Below are 16,727 nucleotides of genomic sequence, written 5' to 3'. Positions count from 1 at the left end.
TTTGAATTTTATCATAGTTTGTCCAGGTTCTAATTAATAAACTGGTTAATATAATGAATTACAGTCTTTTGACTCCAAATACTTAAATACCATATAAAATAACATCTATACACAGATTTTCATTAAAATCTGAGGAAGTTGAAAATCTGAGCAAAAAAAATGCAAGGCTATAGCCTTGGATTTTTCGTGATTTTTTTGAAAAAATAAATTTTCTTGAAATTTTCAGAATAGATACCTTTATGTATGCTGAATACGAATCTGTGATCAGAATCTAAAAATTCGTATAATTATCCGAGTAATTAGCATTTGAATTTTCTGATAATTAGTCCAGGTGCTAATTAATAAACCGGTTAATATAATGAATTACAGTCTTTTGACTCCAAATACTTAAATACCATATAAAATAACATCTATACACAGATTTTCATTAAAATCTGAGGAAGTTGAAAATCTGAGCAAAAAAAATGCCAGGCTTTTGCCTTGGATTTTTCGTGATTTTTTTGAAAAAATAGATTTTCTTGAAATTTTCAGAATAGATACCTTTATGTATGCTGAATACGAATCTGTGATCAGAATCTTAAAATCCGTATAATTGTTCGAGTAATTAGCATTTAAATTTTTTCATAATTAGTCCAGGTGCTAATTAATAAACCAGTTAATATCATGAATCACAGTCTTTTGACTCCAAATACTTAAATACCATATAAAATAACATCTATACACAGATTTTCATTAAAATCTGAGGAAGTTGAAAATCTGAGCAAAAAAATGCAAGGCTATAGCCTGGGATTTTTCGTGATTTTTTTGAAAAATTAGATTTTCTTGAAATTTTCAGCATAGATACTTTTATGTATGCTTAATACGAAGCTGTGGTCAAAATCTGAAAATTCGTATAATTACTCGAGTAATTAGCATTTAAATTTCATCATAATTAGTGCAGGTGCTAATTAAAAGGTTAAGTTTAAAAATTACATTCTTTTGACTCATAATACATAAATACCATATAAAATAACATCTATACACAGATTTTCATTAAAATCTGAGGAAGTTCAAAATCTAAGCATAAAAAAATGCAAAGCTATAGCCTTGGATTTTTTGATTTTTTTGAAAAAATAGATTTTCTTGAAATTTTCAGAATAGATACCTTTCTGTATGCTGAATCGAATCTGTGATCAGAATCTAAAAATTCGTATAATTATCCGCGTAATTAGCATTTCAATTTTATCATTATTAGTCCAGGTGCTAATTAACAAACCGGTTAATATCATGTATCACTGTCTTTTGACTCCAAATACTTAAATACCATATAAAATAACATCTGTACACAGATTTTCATTAAAATCTGAGGAAGTGGAAAATCTGAGCAAAAAAAAAAATGCAAGGCTATAGCCTTGGATTTTTATTGATTTTTTTTGAAAAAATAGATTTTCTTGAAATTTTCAGAATAGATACCTTTATGTATGCTGAATACGAATCTGTGATCAGAATATAAAAATTCGTATAATTATCCTAGTAATTATCATTTGAATTTTATCATAATTAGTCCAGGTGCTAACTAATAAACCGGTTAATATAATGAATTACAGTCCTTTGACTCCAAATACTTAAATACCTTATAAAATAACATCTGTACACAGATTTTCATTAAAATCTGAGGAAGTTGAAAATCTGAGCCAAAAAAAATGCCTTGGATTTTTCGTGATTTTTTTGAAAAAATAGATTTTCTTGAAATTTTCAGAATAGATACCTTTATGTATGCTGAATACGAATCTGTGATCAGAATATAAAAATCCGCATAATTATCCGAGTAATTAGCATTTAAATTTTATCATAATTAGTCCTGGTGCTAATTAATTAACCGGTTAATATCATGAACCACAGTCTTTTGACTCCAAATACTTAAATACCATATAAAATAACATCTATACACAGATTTTCATGAAAATCTGAGGAAGTTGAAAATCTGAGCAAAAAAGAAATTTGGTTGAAATTTTCAGCATAGATAATTTTATGTATGCTGAATACGAATTTGTGGTGAAAATCTGAAAATTCGTATGATTACTGGTGTTATTATCATTTAAATTTCATCATAATTAGTCCAGGTGGTAATTAAAAGGTTAAATTTAAGAATTACATTCTTTTGACTCATAATACATAAATACCATATAAAATAACATCTATACACAGATTTTCATTAAAATCTGAGGAAGTTGAAAATCTGAGCAAAAAAAAATGCAAGACTATAGGTTAGAGTGAGAAAGATGAGCATTTTACAGGAGGCAAAAAACTGCAAATCTTCTAAAGAAGCCACAGCTTACCCAGCAAAGTAAGGAAAACTGATGAAGTGAATTATTGGACACAGGCCATAAACTAAAAGTGTCATAGGAAACACAGGAAAAAGAAGAAAAAGTCATGAATTAAATGAGAAATAACCCAAAATACTTTTACTCGTATGCAAAATGCAAACCCAGAACTAAAACTCAATTGGCCCACTCAGAACAGCAGAAGGTAACTTCATAAATGACTACCAAGAGATGAGTGAGATTCTAAAAAGGCAACATTAATTGTATTCAGCAAGCCAGAAACATTATCAAAGATAGATGCCCCAACATATATCTTCCTAAACAGTAATCCCCCAAGTGTACCTATAACATGTATCACCTTCACAAAAAAAATTTTGAGAGTGCCATTGAGAGCATGCCCATGCACTCTGCCCCTGGCCCATACTCATGGAACTGTCTTCATAAAGAAATGCAAGGCACCTCTAGCATGTGCATTTGATATTCTGTGGAGAAAAAGTCTAGATTCTGCCATCATTCCTGAGAGTTTGAAAGTGATCCACATCACTCCACCTTACAAAGATGGAAGCGAAGCATTCCCCAAAAAATTTCAACATAACATTAATGCCCCACATCATTGAAATGTTCGAGTCCTAAGAAGAAAGCTGACTGAATTTATAGAAGTGAACAAGCAACATTATCCCAGACAATATGGTTTCAGGGTGGGTAGATTTTGCCTCTCTTAGTTGCTTGACCATAATGATAGGATTGTTGAAGCTTTGGAGAATAAAGAATATGCTGATGCAATTTACACCGACTTTGCAAAAGCACTTGAAAAATGTGACCATGCTGTCATAGCAGGTAGAATGCAAAAGTTGGTAATAACTGGAACTGTAAGGTGAATATACAAATTTTTAGCTAACAGATCATAGTGATCTGTAAACGATGCCATCTCTAGTGACTCCATATTAAAAAGGTCAGGGATGCACACTAGAGAAGTTCAAGAGTGTATTTGACAAGTACCTACGTGTACCACACTAGCTAGGCTGTGGGGGCTTTGTGTGCCTGAGGGCTGTGGCTTCCATCAGCTTGGTCACCCAAAGACCAGATTCAGCAGCCTGGACCTAGCCCAGGCTTTAGGGATGAAGACCTCCAAAGACTCCATGAGGTATCTGTGAGGTGTAGTTTAATGCCTATTCCTAGTCTCATTTCCCAGAAATAGGTATGACATCTGCTCTTTTCCACCACTGTTGAATAGCTGACATTGTTAGATTCTATGCATATTCTATGAATCATCATTGTGGTTACAGTTTCCCCGTGGATTTCCTTTTTCTGCTTGAAGCTCACAGGCAAAAGCAACAGGAGTGACCTTGTCATTATGGCAACTTGATAGTTGCAACTACCTTTGCATGGCCTTACTTAATTAACTTGAACTTGGTATGATGAATATTGTATTTTCAACTTGGTCAAAGATCATTTGTAACTGAGTGATGCTTTAAGTTGGCTACGTTACAGTACATACCAATATCATTAGTTATTACTGTATCCTAAGCTAGAAATATTAAGTAAAGAAAATATTGTACCATCAAAATTATATTGTACTAAATTTACAATTACAGTGTATTATGTATTTTGAACCAAGCAGTTATTTATCTAAATGTTTGTTATTTTTTGTATATCAGTATTTCAATTTGCTTTGGTCATTACAGTTTGTAGAAGACTACGAACCAACAAAGGCAGATAGCTACCGCAAAAAGGTTGTTCTTGATGGTGAAGAGGTGCAAATAGACATTCTCGACACTGCAGGACAGGAAGATTATGCTGCAATCAGAGACAATTATTTCAGGTAAAACTTCATGTTGGATATGATGCATGACAACATCTGGTAGAAGACTTGAGCATAAATAAGTTCTTAATGAAAAAGAACCCATAATAATTTCAATTAGTTGCAATTAAGATAATTTTCTCATGACTAACAGGAAAGAGTGAGAAAGTTTTCATCAAGGTTTGATGCCGTTTATATTTCAAATATTGATGCTAATGTTCTAATAGTGTATGTTGATACTGATCCATATGTTTGATTAGATGCAAAAATTGTGGAGCATTTTCATTATAATTCATAGATTGATTTCCCCTTCCTTAACATAGGTAAGGGCCATACTCCATTTGACCTTGAAATTATTTGCATGTTTATTTTATTCATAGGGCACCCAATTTTTATTCTTTAAATTCACACACACACATGGGCCTCCATGGTGTAGTGGATAATGTTACAGATCATGAGTTAGGATGGGACATTGTGGGTCAGACCCGCATGGGTTCAAATCCTGGATGTGGCATTCAGTCTACACTCAACTCAGGTGTTCAGCCCCCCCCCCCCTCTCTCTCTCTCTCTCTCTCTCTCTCTCTCTCTCTCTCTCTCTCTCTCTCTCTCTCCATTCACAAAATGGCATATGTAACACCAAGTATTAGCCAGGAGGATCCTGGCTACTACTTAGTCAGCACTGGCCAGATAGCTTGACTTCACTAAAAAGTCTTTGATCATCTGATCAAGAACAGCTTCATAAACAAAGGCCAAAATAGTTTTGTACTTTTTCTTGAAAAATGTATGCACACCCTGTTATTAGCCTATTACAACAGCTCATATGAAAGTCTAATATAAGGAAAGAGAATGGTTATAGTTTTCCCAATTTTGCAAAGGTGTTTCACAAAATGAATCACAGAGCTAAATAGAGAAAGTATAGAAGCATAATGTTAAGGTTATGATGAAGCTAATGGCCTTTCCAGGGTATCACAAGGAATGTTATTTGCCTCATTTCTATGCATTAATGGTGTCAGACATTGACAGAGAAATCAAAGGAACCATTGTAATGCACTTTGTTGATTAAACCAGAGAAAGCAGAATTATTATACCAGAAGATAATCAAATGGAGATATGAAGAAGACTTGTATGCAAATGGGGTGAAGCGAACCTTATGTTATTTAGATTTAACGAAGACAAATCATTGCAAATATGTTATGGAACAAGTAAGAATACAATGGTAACACTATATTAAGACCCAGCAGAGAAGGCAGTTGAAAATATAACCAGTGTTAAGGATTTGGATTTCACCATATGCAAAACACTAGCATTCAGAAAATGTATTGAGAAGATAGCACTATCGAGCCATGGAATGAGTAGTGTGATTTTGCGAATGTTCGCTTCAAGAGACAAAAGAGAGAAACTATTAGACTTAAAGATAAACAAATTACAGAGAATCCAGAAGCATTTCACAATCAAATTTCAGGGTATATGATGTATGAATTACCATGAAAAGCTGAAAGAACTAGAACTAATTGCTTAGAAAGAAAAAGAAAAATTTGTGATAATCCATATATGATGACAAATTGTAAGTTATTGATAGATATTTTTTTGAACCTGAAAGTGTCTCATGAGGAAAGATACAGAGTTATTAGATCTACAATACTGCCATAGAAATTACCAAGAAAAAAAGTCTTACAACAATATATGAGAACTCTGCCTGGAAGCTTCGGTGTAGTGTCAAGGGAAATAAGAAATACGCATGGAACTCTATAGAAATATCTAAAGGAAAACTTAACATATGGTTGAAATTGGTCCAAGGTGAACCTTAGATAGATTATTTTGTGATGTAGCTAACAGCGGAGAGGAACAACATAATTGCCAATTTTGATGTGTAGTGTGTTGTGCATAGCCATTTTGGCAAAATCTAATTATAGATACTTGAAGGCGCACACACACATGCACACACAGTCTTCTCTCCCTTTCTAGTAGTAGTTAGCAGGCAGCCAACAACCAGGGAGGTATATTAGCAGTACTACCTGCCTGGGTATTGGGAGGGTTAGTGACATCATAGTGAGCTAGCACTTTAGTAGTTGTTAAGTTGCACTCCTCTAACAGGTAGCTGTCTTTTCTTTCTGCCTCATTAACATGTAGATTACTGGCATTCTGTCCACAGACATACAATCTCTCCTTGTCACATATGATACTGGATGACACTTAACTCAAGCAGCTCATTCTCTGTTACTCTATACTTTCTTGTTGCGAGCACTATGTGCTAGCTCTGCTTTTTGGCAAAATGGTAGGAGCAGTAAATAGAAGTATTAGGAAGGAGCATTAGGTAGAAACATCGGGTGGAAATAGTAGGTAGGAGGATTAGATAGTAGTCATTAGGAACATTAGGTAGGAGCCTCTGCACACTGTGCTAGACTTGCCTTCTGCCTGTGGCCTGTTAAGGGTGAGGCACTAAAGGCTAAGAAGCAGCACTGGAGTTCTTTAATTATGGAGACTGTTAATGTGGCCACCCTTTTGAGGGAGTTCCAGTTGGAAGAGGCATCAGAGATATAGATAGATAGATAGAATAACTTTTTCTGTAAACAGACTTAGGATTATAGTAGGGGTGTGTTATCATATTGTTTCATTGGCCAGTTACCTTCCATACAATTGTTATTTTTTTTTTTTTTTTTTTTTTTTTTTTTTTTTTTTTTTTGCCGCTGTCTCCCGCATTTGCGAGGTAGCACAAGGAAACAGATGAAAGAAATGGCCCATCCCACCCCCATACACATGTATATACATACCTACACAGCTTTCCATGGTTTACTCCAGACGCTTCACATGCCCTGATTCTATCCACTGACAGCACGTCAACCCCGGTATACCATATCGATCCAATTCACTCTATTCCTTGCCCTCCTTTCACCCTCCTGCATGTTCAGGCCCCGATCACACAAAATCTTTTTCACTCCATCTTTCCACCTCCAATTTGGTCTCCCACTTCTCCTCGTTCCCTCCACCTCCGACACATATATCCTCTTGGTCAATCTTTCCTCACTCATTCTCTCCATGTGCCCAAACCGTTTCAAAACACCCTCTTCTGCTCTCTCAACCACGCTCTTTTTATTTCCACACATCTCTCTTACCCTTACGTTACTTACTCGATCAAACCACCTCACACCACACATTGTCCTCAAACATCTCATTTCCAGCACATCCATCCTCCTGCGCATAACTCTATCCATAGCCCACGCCTCGCAACCATACAACATTGTTGGAACCACTATTCCTTCAAACATACCCATTTTTGCTTTCCGAGATAATGTTCTCGACTTCCACACATTCTTCAAGGCTCCCAGGATTTTCGCCCCCTCACCCACCCTATGATCCACTTCCGCTTCCATGGTTCTATCCGCTGCCAGATCCACTCCCAGATATCTAAAACACTTTACTTCCTCCAGTTTTTCTCCATTCAAACTTACCTCCCAATTGACTTGACCCTCAACCCTACTGTACCTAATTACCTTGCTCTTATTCACATTTACTCTTAACTTTCTTCTTTCACACACTTTACCAAACTCAGTCACCAGCTTCTGCAGTTTCTCACATGAATCAGCCACCAGCGCTGTATCATCAGCGAACAACATCTGACTCACTTCCCAAGCTCTCTCATCCCCAACAGACTTCATACTTGCCCCTCTTTCCAAAACTCTTGCATTCACCTCCCTAACAACCCCATCCATAAACAAATTAAACAACCATGGAGACATCACACACCCCTGTTAAATGTGTTAGAGCTTTTTTCCTTGATTGTGAAGAATATTTTTCATGAAGCTTTGTCCTTGAACGAGGGATTGGAGGAGTTTTAATGTTCAAGGCTTTGCTATGTTCAGGGGTCTCAGAAATGTAACAGATTAAAGCTCTGTTTTGGTTATTCTGTTGGAATTTCCATTCCTCCATAGCAACCAAAAACTGGAGGAGCTTACTGACAAATGTTAGGTTATGTTTAGTATCAAGATGATTTTATTAAATGCCAGTGATGTTCTTTATATCCAAACCATTACCTCTCCAGATATTAAGAGGACATGATTTTGTTTGTACTTCAGGAAAGCAATTCTTTAATGAGCTTGTTTTATACCTGGTTTGTTGTCATATGATAAGCTGTTCTAAGAAACGTATAGTAGGGTAGAATATACAACTACCACATAAGGAAAGCAGTTGCTATTTTGTTGCTTGCACTTCATTCTGTCACTGATATAGTCATTTTGAAAGAGATTCTTTGAGAGCGTAACTGTACTAATTTTGTTTATTTTTCTCAGGTCTGGTGAAGGGTTCTTGTGTGTTTTCTCCATCACTGAAGATGACTCATTCCAAGCCACCCAAGAATTCAGGTAAGAACTACCTGCAAAATTATAGGTATTAAGGGAGAATTATTCTAGACCAAGGTAAGAGTTATGTTAGGAGTTATTACTTAGGAAGTATATCAGGCTACTCATTATAAAATCAAGTATAGTACACTTTTAGGAAAGTGGGTCTTCACTGAGAGTGTTATATATCTATTTTATGTGTTTATTGTTAGCTATTTATAGAAATCTAAAGTAGGACAATAGATTTAGCTGCTGTATAGATTAAGCAGTTGCTGTTTATTGGCATTTAAATCTTCAAGTTTGGAGTCATATGCCTATCACCAGAATAAGTAGTATGACAGGACATTTGTGACTGGCAACTTGGATCCAGTTAAACATGGTATCACACTAAGTATGTAAAAATGATCATGTTAAACATCTGCTTACAGGCATTCTATTGTTACGAATGCATTTGACTTGGATCCTTTAGTCCAAAACTTCATTAATTTGTTACTCACCTTACAGTGGTAGCTGGTCCTACAGCAGGTAACATGGTAGTTGACAAATCAGTTGGGCCTATTTACCCTTTGATTGAATATGCCAGCCTTGGATAGATATTGAAAAAAAAGGATTATGATTTTGATCTCTTTAAACTTAGGGATTTCACAGTCTTTGCTGATGTTACGAAGTTCTTCAACTTGTCTCTGCCTTCTGTATTGGCTGAAGAGACAAGTTATGCAAGCTTCGCAATTTTCACTGTAGATAACATGACAGTGGGGATTTTGTTTTTATTATGAGAATGAAGCTGATTTTCATTTTGATGAAGAGATTGAAGTTGATTACTTGGTTGAATATGCACATATAGATTAGACCACTTTTGGTTTACATGATAGTGAAGCAATGTTACAATATTTTGAGCCTAAATATCAGGAGCTTCAGGCAATCTGGATAAGAATCTATCCTTGACCTCATACCTAAATGATATGGCTGAGAATGTTGGTGTTAAGGTGAATACATGTAGTTTCCTTCCATCTCAGGTTGTGATGAAAAGATATATGATTCAATAAAGATATGAAAAAGATATAAAAGAGTGCAGGGATGTACAATGGAAGAAATCCAGGCATTGCAGCACCCACGCAGCATTCGAGACAAAAGAAAGCAAAGACTGGGAATAGCAAGATAAGAAAAGAAAATCTGGAAAACTTTAAAAGAATATAGTGAATAAGACAGAAATGACAAACCAAACTTTTATATAAATTCATAAAGAGTAAATCATCAGTTAAAGAGCTACCAATCAGACTGAGGGCTTCAGCATGTTTTGAGATATAAGGAGATTTGCAAGGATTTCAATGATGAGTTTAAGATATTATTCACATTGGAGGTTTTTACAGTCCAAATAGCAGAGATTGGGTGGGGGAAGAGGATTTGGAAAGCACTGAAATTGTAAAAAAAAAAAAAAAAGACCAGCAAACTGCTGAAGCATCTTAAGGCAAATGAATTTTCTGTATTTGCTAAAGAAGTCTAGGAACACATGACACTGCTTGAAATATGTTTAAAAAATCACTGGAAGAGAGTGTAATGCCAACAGAATAGAAAAGAGAGCAAACATTATGGCTTCTTTATGAAAAAGATAATAATGCGCTGAATCACAAACCAGTATCTCTGATGTGTGTGATCTCTAAAACATGTAAAAAGATAATTGGAAAGCTAATGGATGATTATTTGCAAAGGAGAAAGAACTAAATGTAGAGAAAACATTGGTTCAAGTAAAGATAATCATCACAGTGGATCTAGTAAGACTTTCATCTAATGATGTAGGTATTAATGGTACTGAGTATGAAGAGGGAGTAGAGTGGTGATGAATGTGAGGAATTGCCAGAGAAATATGAGATTATTATCTCAAAATGAATATTTACTGAATATGAAAGGAAAGAAAACTTACAACCTAAGGTAAAGCCAAGCCAGACGACCAGAAGGAAAGAATTTAACAAAGATGATAGTAAAGAAGAGGATAACATCTTGTAAAAGGACCTGGAAAAGCAAGTAAAAAAGAAAGGATGATAATGAGGAAAGGTATACTGTCAGGGTCAAAAAGACCAAAAGGAAGGGAGTAAGATATTAGGTGATAATGAAGCAAGGTGTAAAGTTAGTTCAAAAAGACTGGGAGAGGGAATGAAAATGACACATGTAGATAAAGAAACAGAAATTACAATAGGCAAAGAAAACTTTTCATTTTTTTTTTTTTTTTTTTACTTTATTGCTCTTTCTGCTCTAGCAATAAATTATCAGAAACAAATAAACCATGACCTCTTTTATGCACAACCAGTCTTTGGCTGTTACGTTTACTGTACCCTCCGCCATTTATAGCCAAGCCCCACAGCCTACTTCATGGTTTACTTCAACCACTTAGTATGTCCTCATGTATACCAAATTATTCTTATTCTTTCCACCCAGTGCAAAGTCTTGCCCTTTGGAAGGTTTAGGCTCCAGATACCCATGAGTCTCCATCATTTCCTATTTCCATCTCCTTATTGGTGTTCATCCTCAACTTGTTTCTTCTACTTTTGACTCAAAGTTCCTGTTAGTCTTACTTTGCTCATCGTCTCTGCAAGCCAAAACCATTTCACTGCACCTTAATTTGTCTTCACAGTTATTGAATTTAGTCCTACACCTGAGTCTGACACGAACGTTTCTTAGATGATTAACCTGCTGCATACCATGAATCTTTTTCAAGCATATTATTTCTGATACAGTACCCATCTTGTCAATTTTTTGCATTTATGGCCTAAGACACATCCATGCAAAGCTATGGACTGCAGTACCTTCAGATATATATATATCCATCTTTGTCCTGACAGACCCTGACCTCTCTGCACATGCAGCTTGAACCTAGGACCGTAACCCCATTTTCCAACTGTTTTTTTAAACACTTTTTGCTGCATAGTTTGGATAGATATGAATTAACATTTATATCCATTGATTGCAAAATTTGGATTTACCCCATGGCTGCAGAAAAAGTTCCCTTCTTCTGTGATGTTCTGAAGTATCCCCTTGTACTTGAAACCACCACCAAATCTGCATTTGTGATGCCATCTGTGTTTTGCTGTGAGAAAACTGGATTTTTTCCTTTTGTTTCTTCCAGTTGACCTTATAAATATATTGCTTTGAGTATATATGTTCCAAGAAAATTGTTTAGCTACATTTTACAATTTGCATTCATTTTGAATGTGATTATCATAATGTACAGGGAAGGATTAGCAATACAAATAAAGATCATGTAAAAATAAGGACTTTTATCTGACTTTTGTCATCTTTATAGAATTGCCATCTTTGCAAGAACACATAGAATCTGTATAGATACAGATTTTTTATATCTTGGATATTGTTATATCAGTGATTTATATTTTATAATGATTTGGCCACTTACTGACTTAGTTTTGCCCATATTATACCATTTGCTTGGGAACACCTTTCTTTTAATATTCCTAATTTTTTTTTTTGTACAAAGGCAAAGGGGATAAGAGTGAGTGCTCAAATTACAGAGGTATAAGTTTGTTGAGTATTCCTGGTAAATTATATGGGAGGGTATTGATTGAGAGGGTGAAGGCATGTACAGAGCATCAGATTGGGGAAGAGCAGTGCGGTTTCAGAAGTGGTAGAGGATGTGTGGATCAGGTGTTTGCTTTGAAGAATGTATGTGAGAAATACTTAGAAAAGCAAATGGATTTGTATGTAGCATTTATGGATCTGGAGAAGGCATAAGATAGAGTTGATAGAGATGCTCTGTGGAAGGTATTAAGAATATATGGTGTGGGAGGCAAGTTGTTAGAAGCAGTGAAAAGTTTTTATCGAGGATGTAAGGCATGTGTACGTGTAGGAAGAGAGGAAAGTGATTGGTTCTCAGTGAATGTAGGTTTGCGGCAGGGGTGTGTGATGTCTCCATGGTTGTTTAATTTGTTTATGGATGGGGTTGTTAGGGAGGTAAATGCAAGAGTCCTGGAAAGAGGGGCAAGTATGAAGTCTGTTGGGGATGAGAGAGCTTGGGAAGTGAGTCAGTTGTTGTTCGCTGATGATACAGCGCTGGTGGCTGATTCATGTGAGAAACTGCAGAAGCTGGTGACTGAGTTTGGTAAAGTGTGTGGAAGAAGAAAGTTAAGAGTAAATGTGAATAAGAGCAAGGTTATTAGGTACAGTAGGGGTGAGGGTCAAGTCGATTGGGAGGTGAGTTTGAATGGAGAAAAACTGGAGGAAGTGAAGTGTTTTAGATATCTGGGAGTGGATCTGTCAGCGGATGGAACCATGGAAGCGGAAGTGGATCATAGGGTGGGGGAGGGGGCGAAAATTTTGGGAGCCTTGAAAAATGTGTGGAAGTCGAGAACATTATCTCGGAAAGCAAAAATGGGTATGTTTGAAGGAATAGTGGTTCCAACAATGTTGTATGGTTGCGAGGCGTGGGCTATGGATAGAGATGTGCGCAGGAGGATGGATGTGCTGGAAATGAGATGTTTGAGGAAAATGTGTGGTGTGAGGTGGTTTGATCGAGTAAGTAACGTAAGGGTAAGAGAGATGTGTGGAAATAAAAAGAGCGTGGTTGAGAGAGCAGAAGAGGGTGTTTTGAAATGGTTTGGGCACATGGAGAGAATGAGTGAGGAAAGATTGACCAAGAGGATATATGTGTCGGAGGTGGAGGGAACGAGGAGAAGAGGGAGACCAAATTGGAGGTGGAAAGATGGAGTGAAAAAGATTTTGTGTGATCGGGGCCTGAACATGCAGGAGGGTGAAAGGAGGGCAAGGAATAGAGTGAATTGGAGCGATGTGGTATACAGGGGTTGACGTGCTGTCAGTGGATTGAATCAAGGCATGTGAAGCGTCTGGGGTAAACCATGGAAAGCTGTGTAGGTATGTATATTTGCGTGTGTGGACGTGTGTATGTACATGTGTATGGGGGGGGGGGGTTGGGCCATTTCTTTCGTCTGTTTCCTTGCGCTACCTCGCAAACGCGGGAGACAGCGACAAAGTATAAAAAAAAAAAAAAAAAAAAAAAAAATTTTTTTTTTTTAGATAATCTTTTCCTCAGATGCAAAATGCAGATCCAAGACCACAGACTTCATTGGCCCACTTAAAACAGAGGGTATTTTTACAGATGATTGTCAGGAGATGAGTGAGATTCTAAGAAAGGCAATATGAATGGGTATTCAGTTAGCCAAAAATCACATTAATGATAAATGACCCAGCTTATTACTTCCTGAACAGTAATCTCCCAAGTGTACCATGAAATAAGATTTCAAGTGGGCCATTGAGAGCATGCCCATGCACTCAGCCCCAGACCTGTACTCTTAGAACTCAGTCTTCATAAAGAAATTTAAGACACCTTTAGCTTGTGCACTAAATATCCTCTGGAGAAAAAGTATAGATTCTGGCATCATTCTTGTGAATCTGGAATTAACTCGATTGCAGCGCTCCACAAAAGTGGAAGTAAAGCAATCCCAGAAAACTATCAACTAATAGCGTTAACAACATACTTCAAAAAAAATGTGAGAGTCATAAGAGACAAGCTGACTGAATTTATGGAAGTGAACAGTCTACATAAATGAGGACACTATAGTTGTAGGATGGGAAGATCTTACCCCTCTCACTTGCTTGACCACTATGATAGGATTATTGAGGCTCTAGGAAACTGTTAAATGCTTATGTCATTTACATAGACTTTGCAAAAGGAAGACAAATGTGAGCATGGTGTCATAGCACATAGAATGAGGAAGATGGAACTAACTGGGAAATTTGGGAGATGGATATACAGCTTCTGAACTAACAGGTCATAACACAGCAAACCATACCAAATGAGTAATGTGAAAGACCTTAGAGTAATAATGTCTAACCTTCAGCAAACATAACAAAACAATGGTTTTTAATGCAGAAGAATGGTAGGCTGGATCCTGTGGACCTTTAAGATGAGAAGAAACACCAGTGATGATATTTTTCAAAATGCTGATTCTTTCATGAACTGAATAATGTTGCGTTCTAACATCAGCCTCTAAGTTTGATAAAATTGCAAAGTTAGAAAGTGCTTAGAGAGCTTTCACATCCCACATAGATGTGGTTAAGGAACTAAATTACTGGGAATGGATGAAGGCAGAGATCTACCATTATGTAAACTTGGAAAACCCTAGAGGGTTTGGTTCCCAACTTATATTTTGCATTTACATCCTATTGGTATGACAGGCATGGAAAACTGTAAAATGCTACCTCTGAAATCTAAAGGTGTGATGTGCATAATGAAAAAACATGTTAATCATCCAGATCCTGAGACTTTTAACACCTTGCAAGCTACCATCTGAAACAGGATGCAATGCAAGTAGAGAAGTTTAAGAGTACACTGGACAAGTATCTGCAAAATTTACAAGACTGGCCAGGCCATATAGGCCTGAGGGCTGCAGCTTCCAGCAGTTTAGTCAACCAATGACCAAATCCAACAGCCTAGACCCAACCCTGGCTGTAGGGGTGAAGACCCATGAAGAGTTCAACAGATACTCACTGTATTGTATAGCTTTCAAAGGAATATTGCTGTCAGATAAAGAATATACAGCTTCATTCAATATTGAAAAAGTAATACAAAAGATCAAATTCATACTTTTATATTTTGGTGGACAAATGACACTTCAGGAGTCAGCCAGAAATATAATGCTCAATGAACTGGTTAGAAATGTGGTAATTTTTGTAATTTGATTTCAATTGATTATTTTCAGTTAGATCTACCTTTGTGTTGGTCTTATTCTGATATGAGTATTTGTCTTTCTTCTGAGCATTTTTGAAAACATTTGATTGCTTAAAGGAAAAGAGATTAAAAGTGGTTGTAATAAGTACAGAAAAATAAGTCTACTTAGCATAATTTTCAAAGGATAGTGATTGCGTTAACCCATAAATGGGTGCCTGATTGATGTACTATTAGGGAATGGAAACCTACTTGATTTGATGTATTACCTTTCCCACGTTGGTTTAGGTATTCAATTGAGTTATCTTATTACTTATAACCTATGGAGGTCTCTTCCATCACCAGGAGTATACAGGAAAATTATTTTTCTTTCCTTAGTATCCTAACAACTGCCATTATGAGTGCACAGCTGTCAACCTGCATGTTATGCATACACAGTGCCCCCCCCCCACTAAAGATGTGTGAATTGTTAGATTACTTAAGTGATGAGATGGAAAACGTATGTATCAGCTTATGTGCAAGTGCAGAAGAAATTGACATGTGAAAAAATTAGTGATTAAGATTGATTTTAGTAGGATTATGTAAGAGGGAAGGAGGCCTGCACTGAAGGCATCACCACTGCTCTTACACTTGTGGAAGATATTGCATAACAGCTGTGACTAATTTTCTTTTATGTTATCATAAGGGTAATTGAGGGCAAATGATAAGAGTTTGAACGATAAAGAACTTGAATACTTTTAAGGAAAAAGCACCTTCAATATCCTTCCCACATGTGTTAGCCACTTACTGTCCTCACCCTTATTTTTAGAGTGGATAATGTGATATTTCTAAATGTATTCATGTTAATCATCACCACTGCTCTACATGTTTTGAAATTAACGTAAAGTGTGAAACTCAGTTCAAGATAAAGAAAGAAATATATCCTTCAACATCCTTTCCACACTTGTCAGCCAGTCTCCCTAATGGATTTTCATTTTTTAGAGGTTTGATATTTCAAAATGTATTAAGCTTATGTACCATAGTGCTTTACCTGTGTATGATACCAGAGTAGAATGAGAAAGCAAGCTTAATAGAAAGAAAAAACGCCATCTCCACATGTTCCTCATACATTGGCAGCTGTCGTTTGTCATCCTTACTCTCATTCACCCCACTCTCGACAGTGAACCAAGCCAGTGCAAGTTAATGATATCACTATCAAAGTATTTTCTGCTTCTTTTGTTTGCTGATTTTTTACCTATCATAAAGATAGATAGGTAGATAGAGAAAGATTTTTTCTGCTCATTGTGTTGGAATCTTTTTGACTATCCCCATTGTTTGTCTTTTGAATGTCCTCACCATTTGATGGTTGTAGAATTGATAGATCCCTTGTTAGTGAAGAACAAGGTGGGTTTAGAAGGGGAACAGCATATGTAGACCAGATATTTGCATTAGGGAAATAGCAGAAATAGTTTTAGTGAAAAAGAAGAAAGTTTATGTATCATTTATGTTATTACAAAAGGCATATCAAAGTTAGTAGGAAAGCCCTCTTGAAGTTCTGACTTTGTATGGTGTGTATGGAAGGCTTTTGAATGGTGTGAAGAGTTTTTACCATGGATATT

General features: G+C 36.2%; 1 protein-coding gene across 6 annotated transcripts in view; it reads left to right on the top strand.

Annotated features, from left to right (window-relative positions):
• Rala (Ras-like protein A) overlaps positions 1 to 16,727 on the top strand; it is a 307,573-nt gene that overhangs the window by 179,232 nt on the left and 111,614 nt on the right. For all 6 annotated transcript variants that reach the window (XM_071693528.1, XM_071693537.1, XM_071693509.1 and 3 more), the window contains 2 exons: positions 3,989 to 4,125; positions 8,391 to 8,462. In XM_071693528.1, the coding sequence (XP_071549629.1) occupies positions 3,989 to 4,125; positions 8,391 to 8,462 (209 nt within the window). The remainder of the gene's footprint in view (positions 1 to 3,988; positions 4,126 to 8,390; positions 8,463 to 16,727) is intronic.

Source organism: Panulirus ornatus, chromosome 4, assembly GCF_036320965.1.
Source record: "Panulirus ornatus isolate Po-2019 chromosome 4, ASM3632096v1, whole genome shotgun sequence".
Lineage (NCBI taxonomy): Eukaryota > Metazoa > Arthropoda > Malacostraca > Decapoda > Palinuridae > Panulirus > Panulirus ornatus.
The sequence above is the reverse complement of the archived record's forward strand: the minus strand, read 5'-3'. Positions and strand labels throughout refer to the sequence as shown.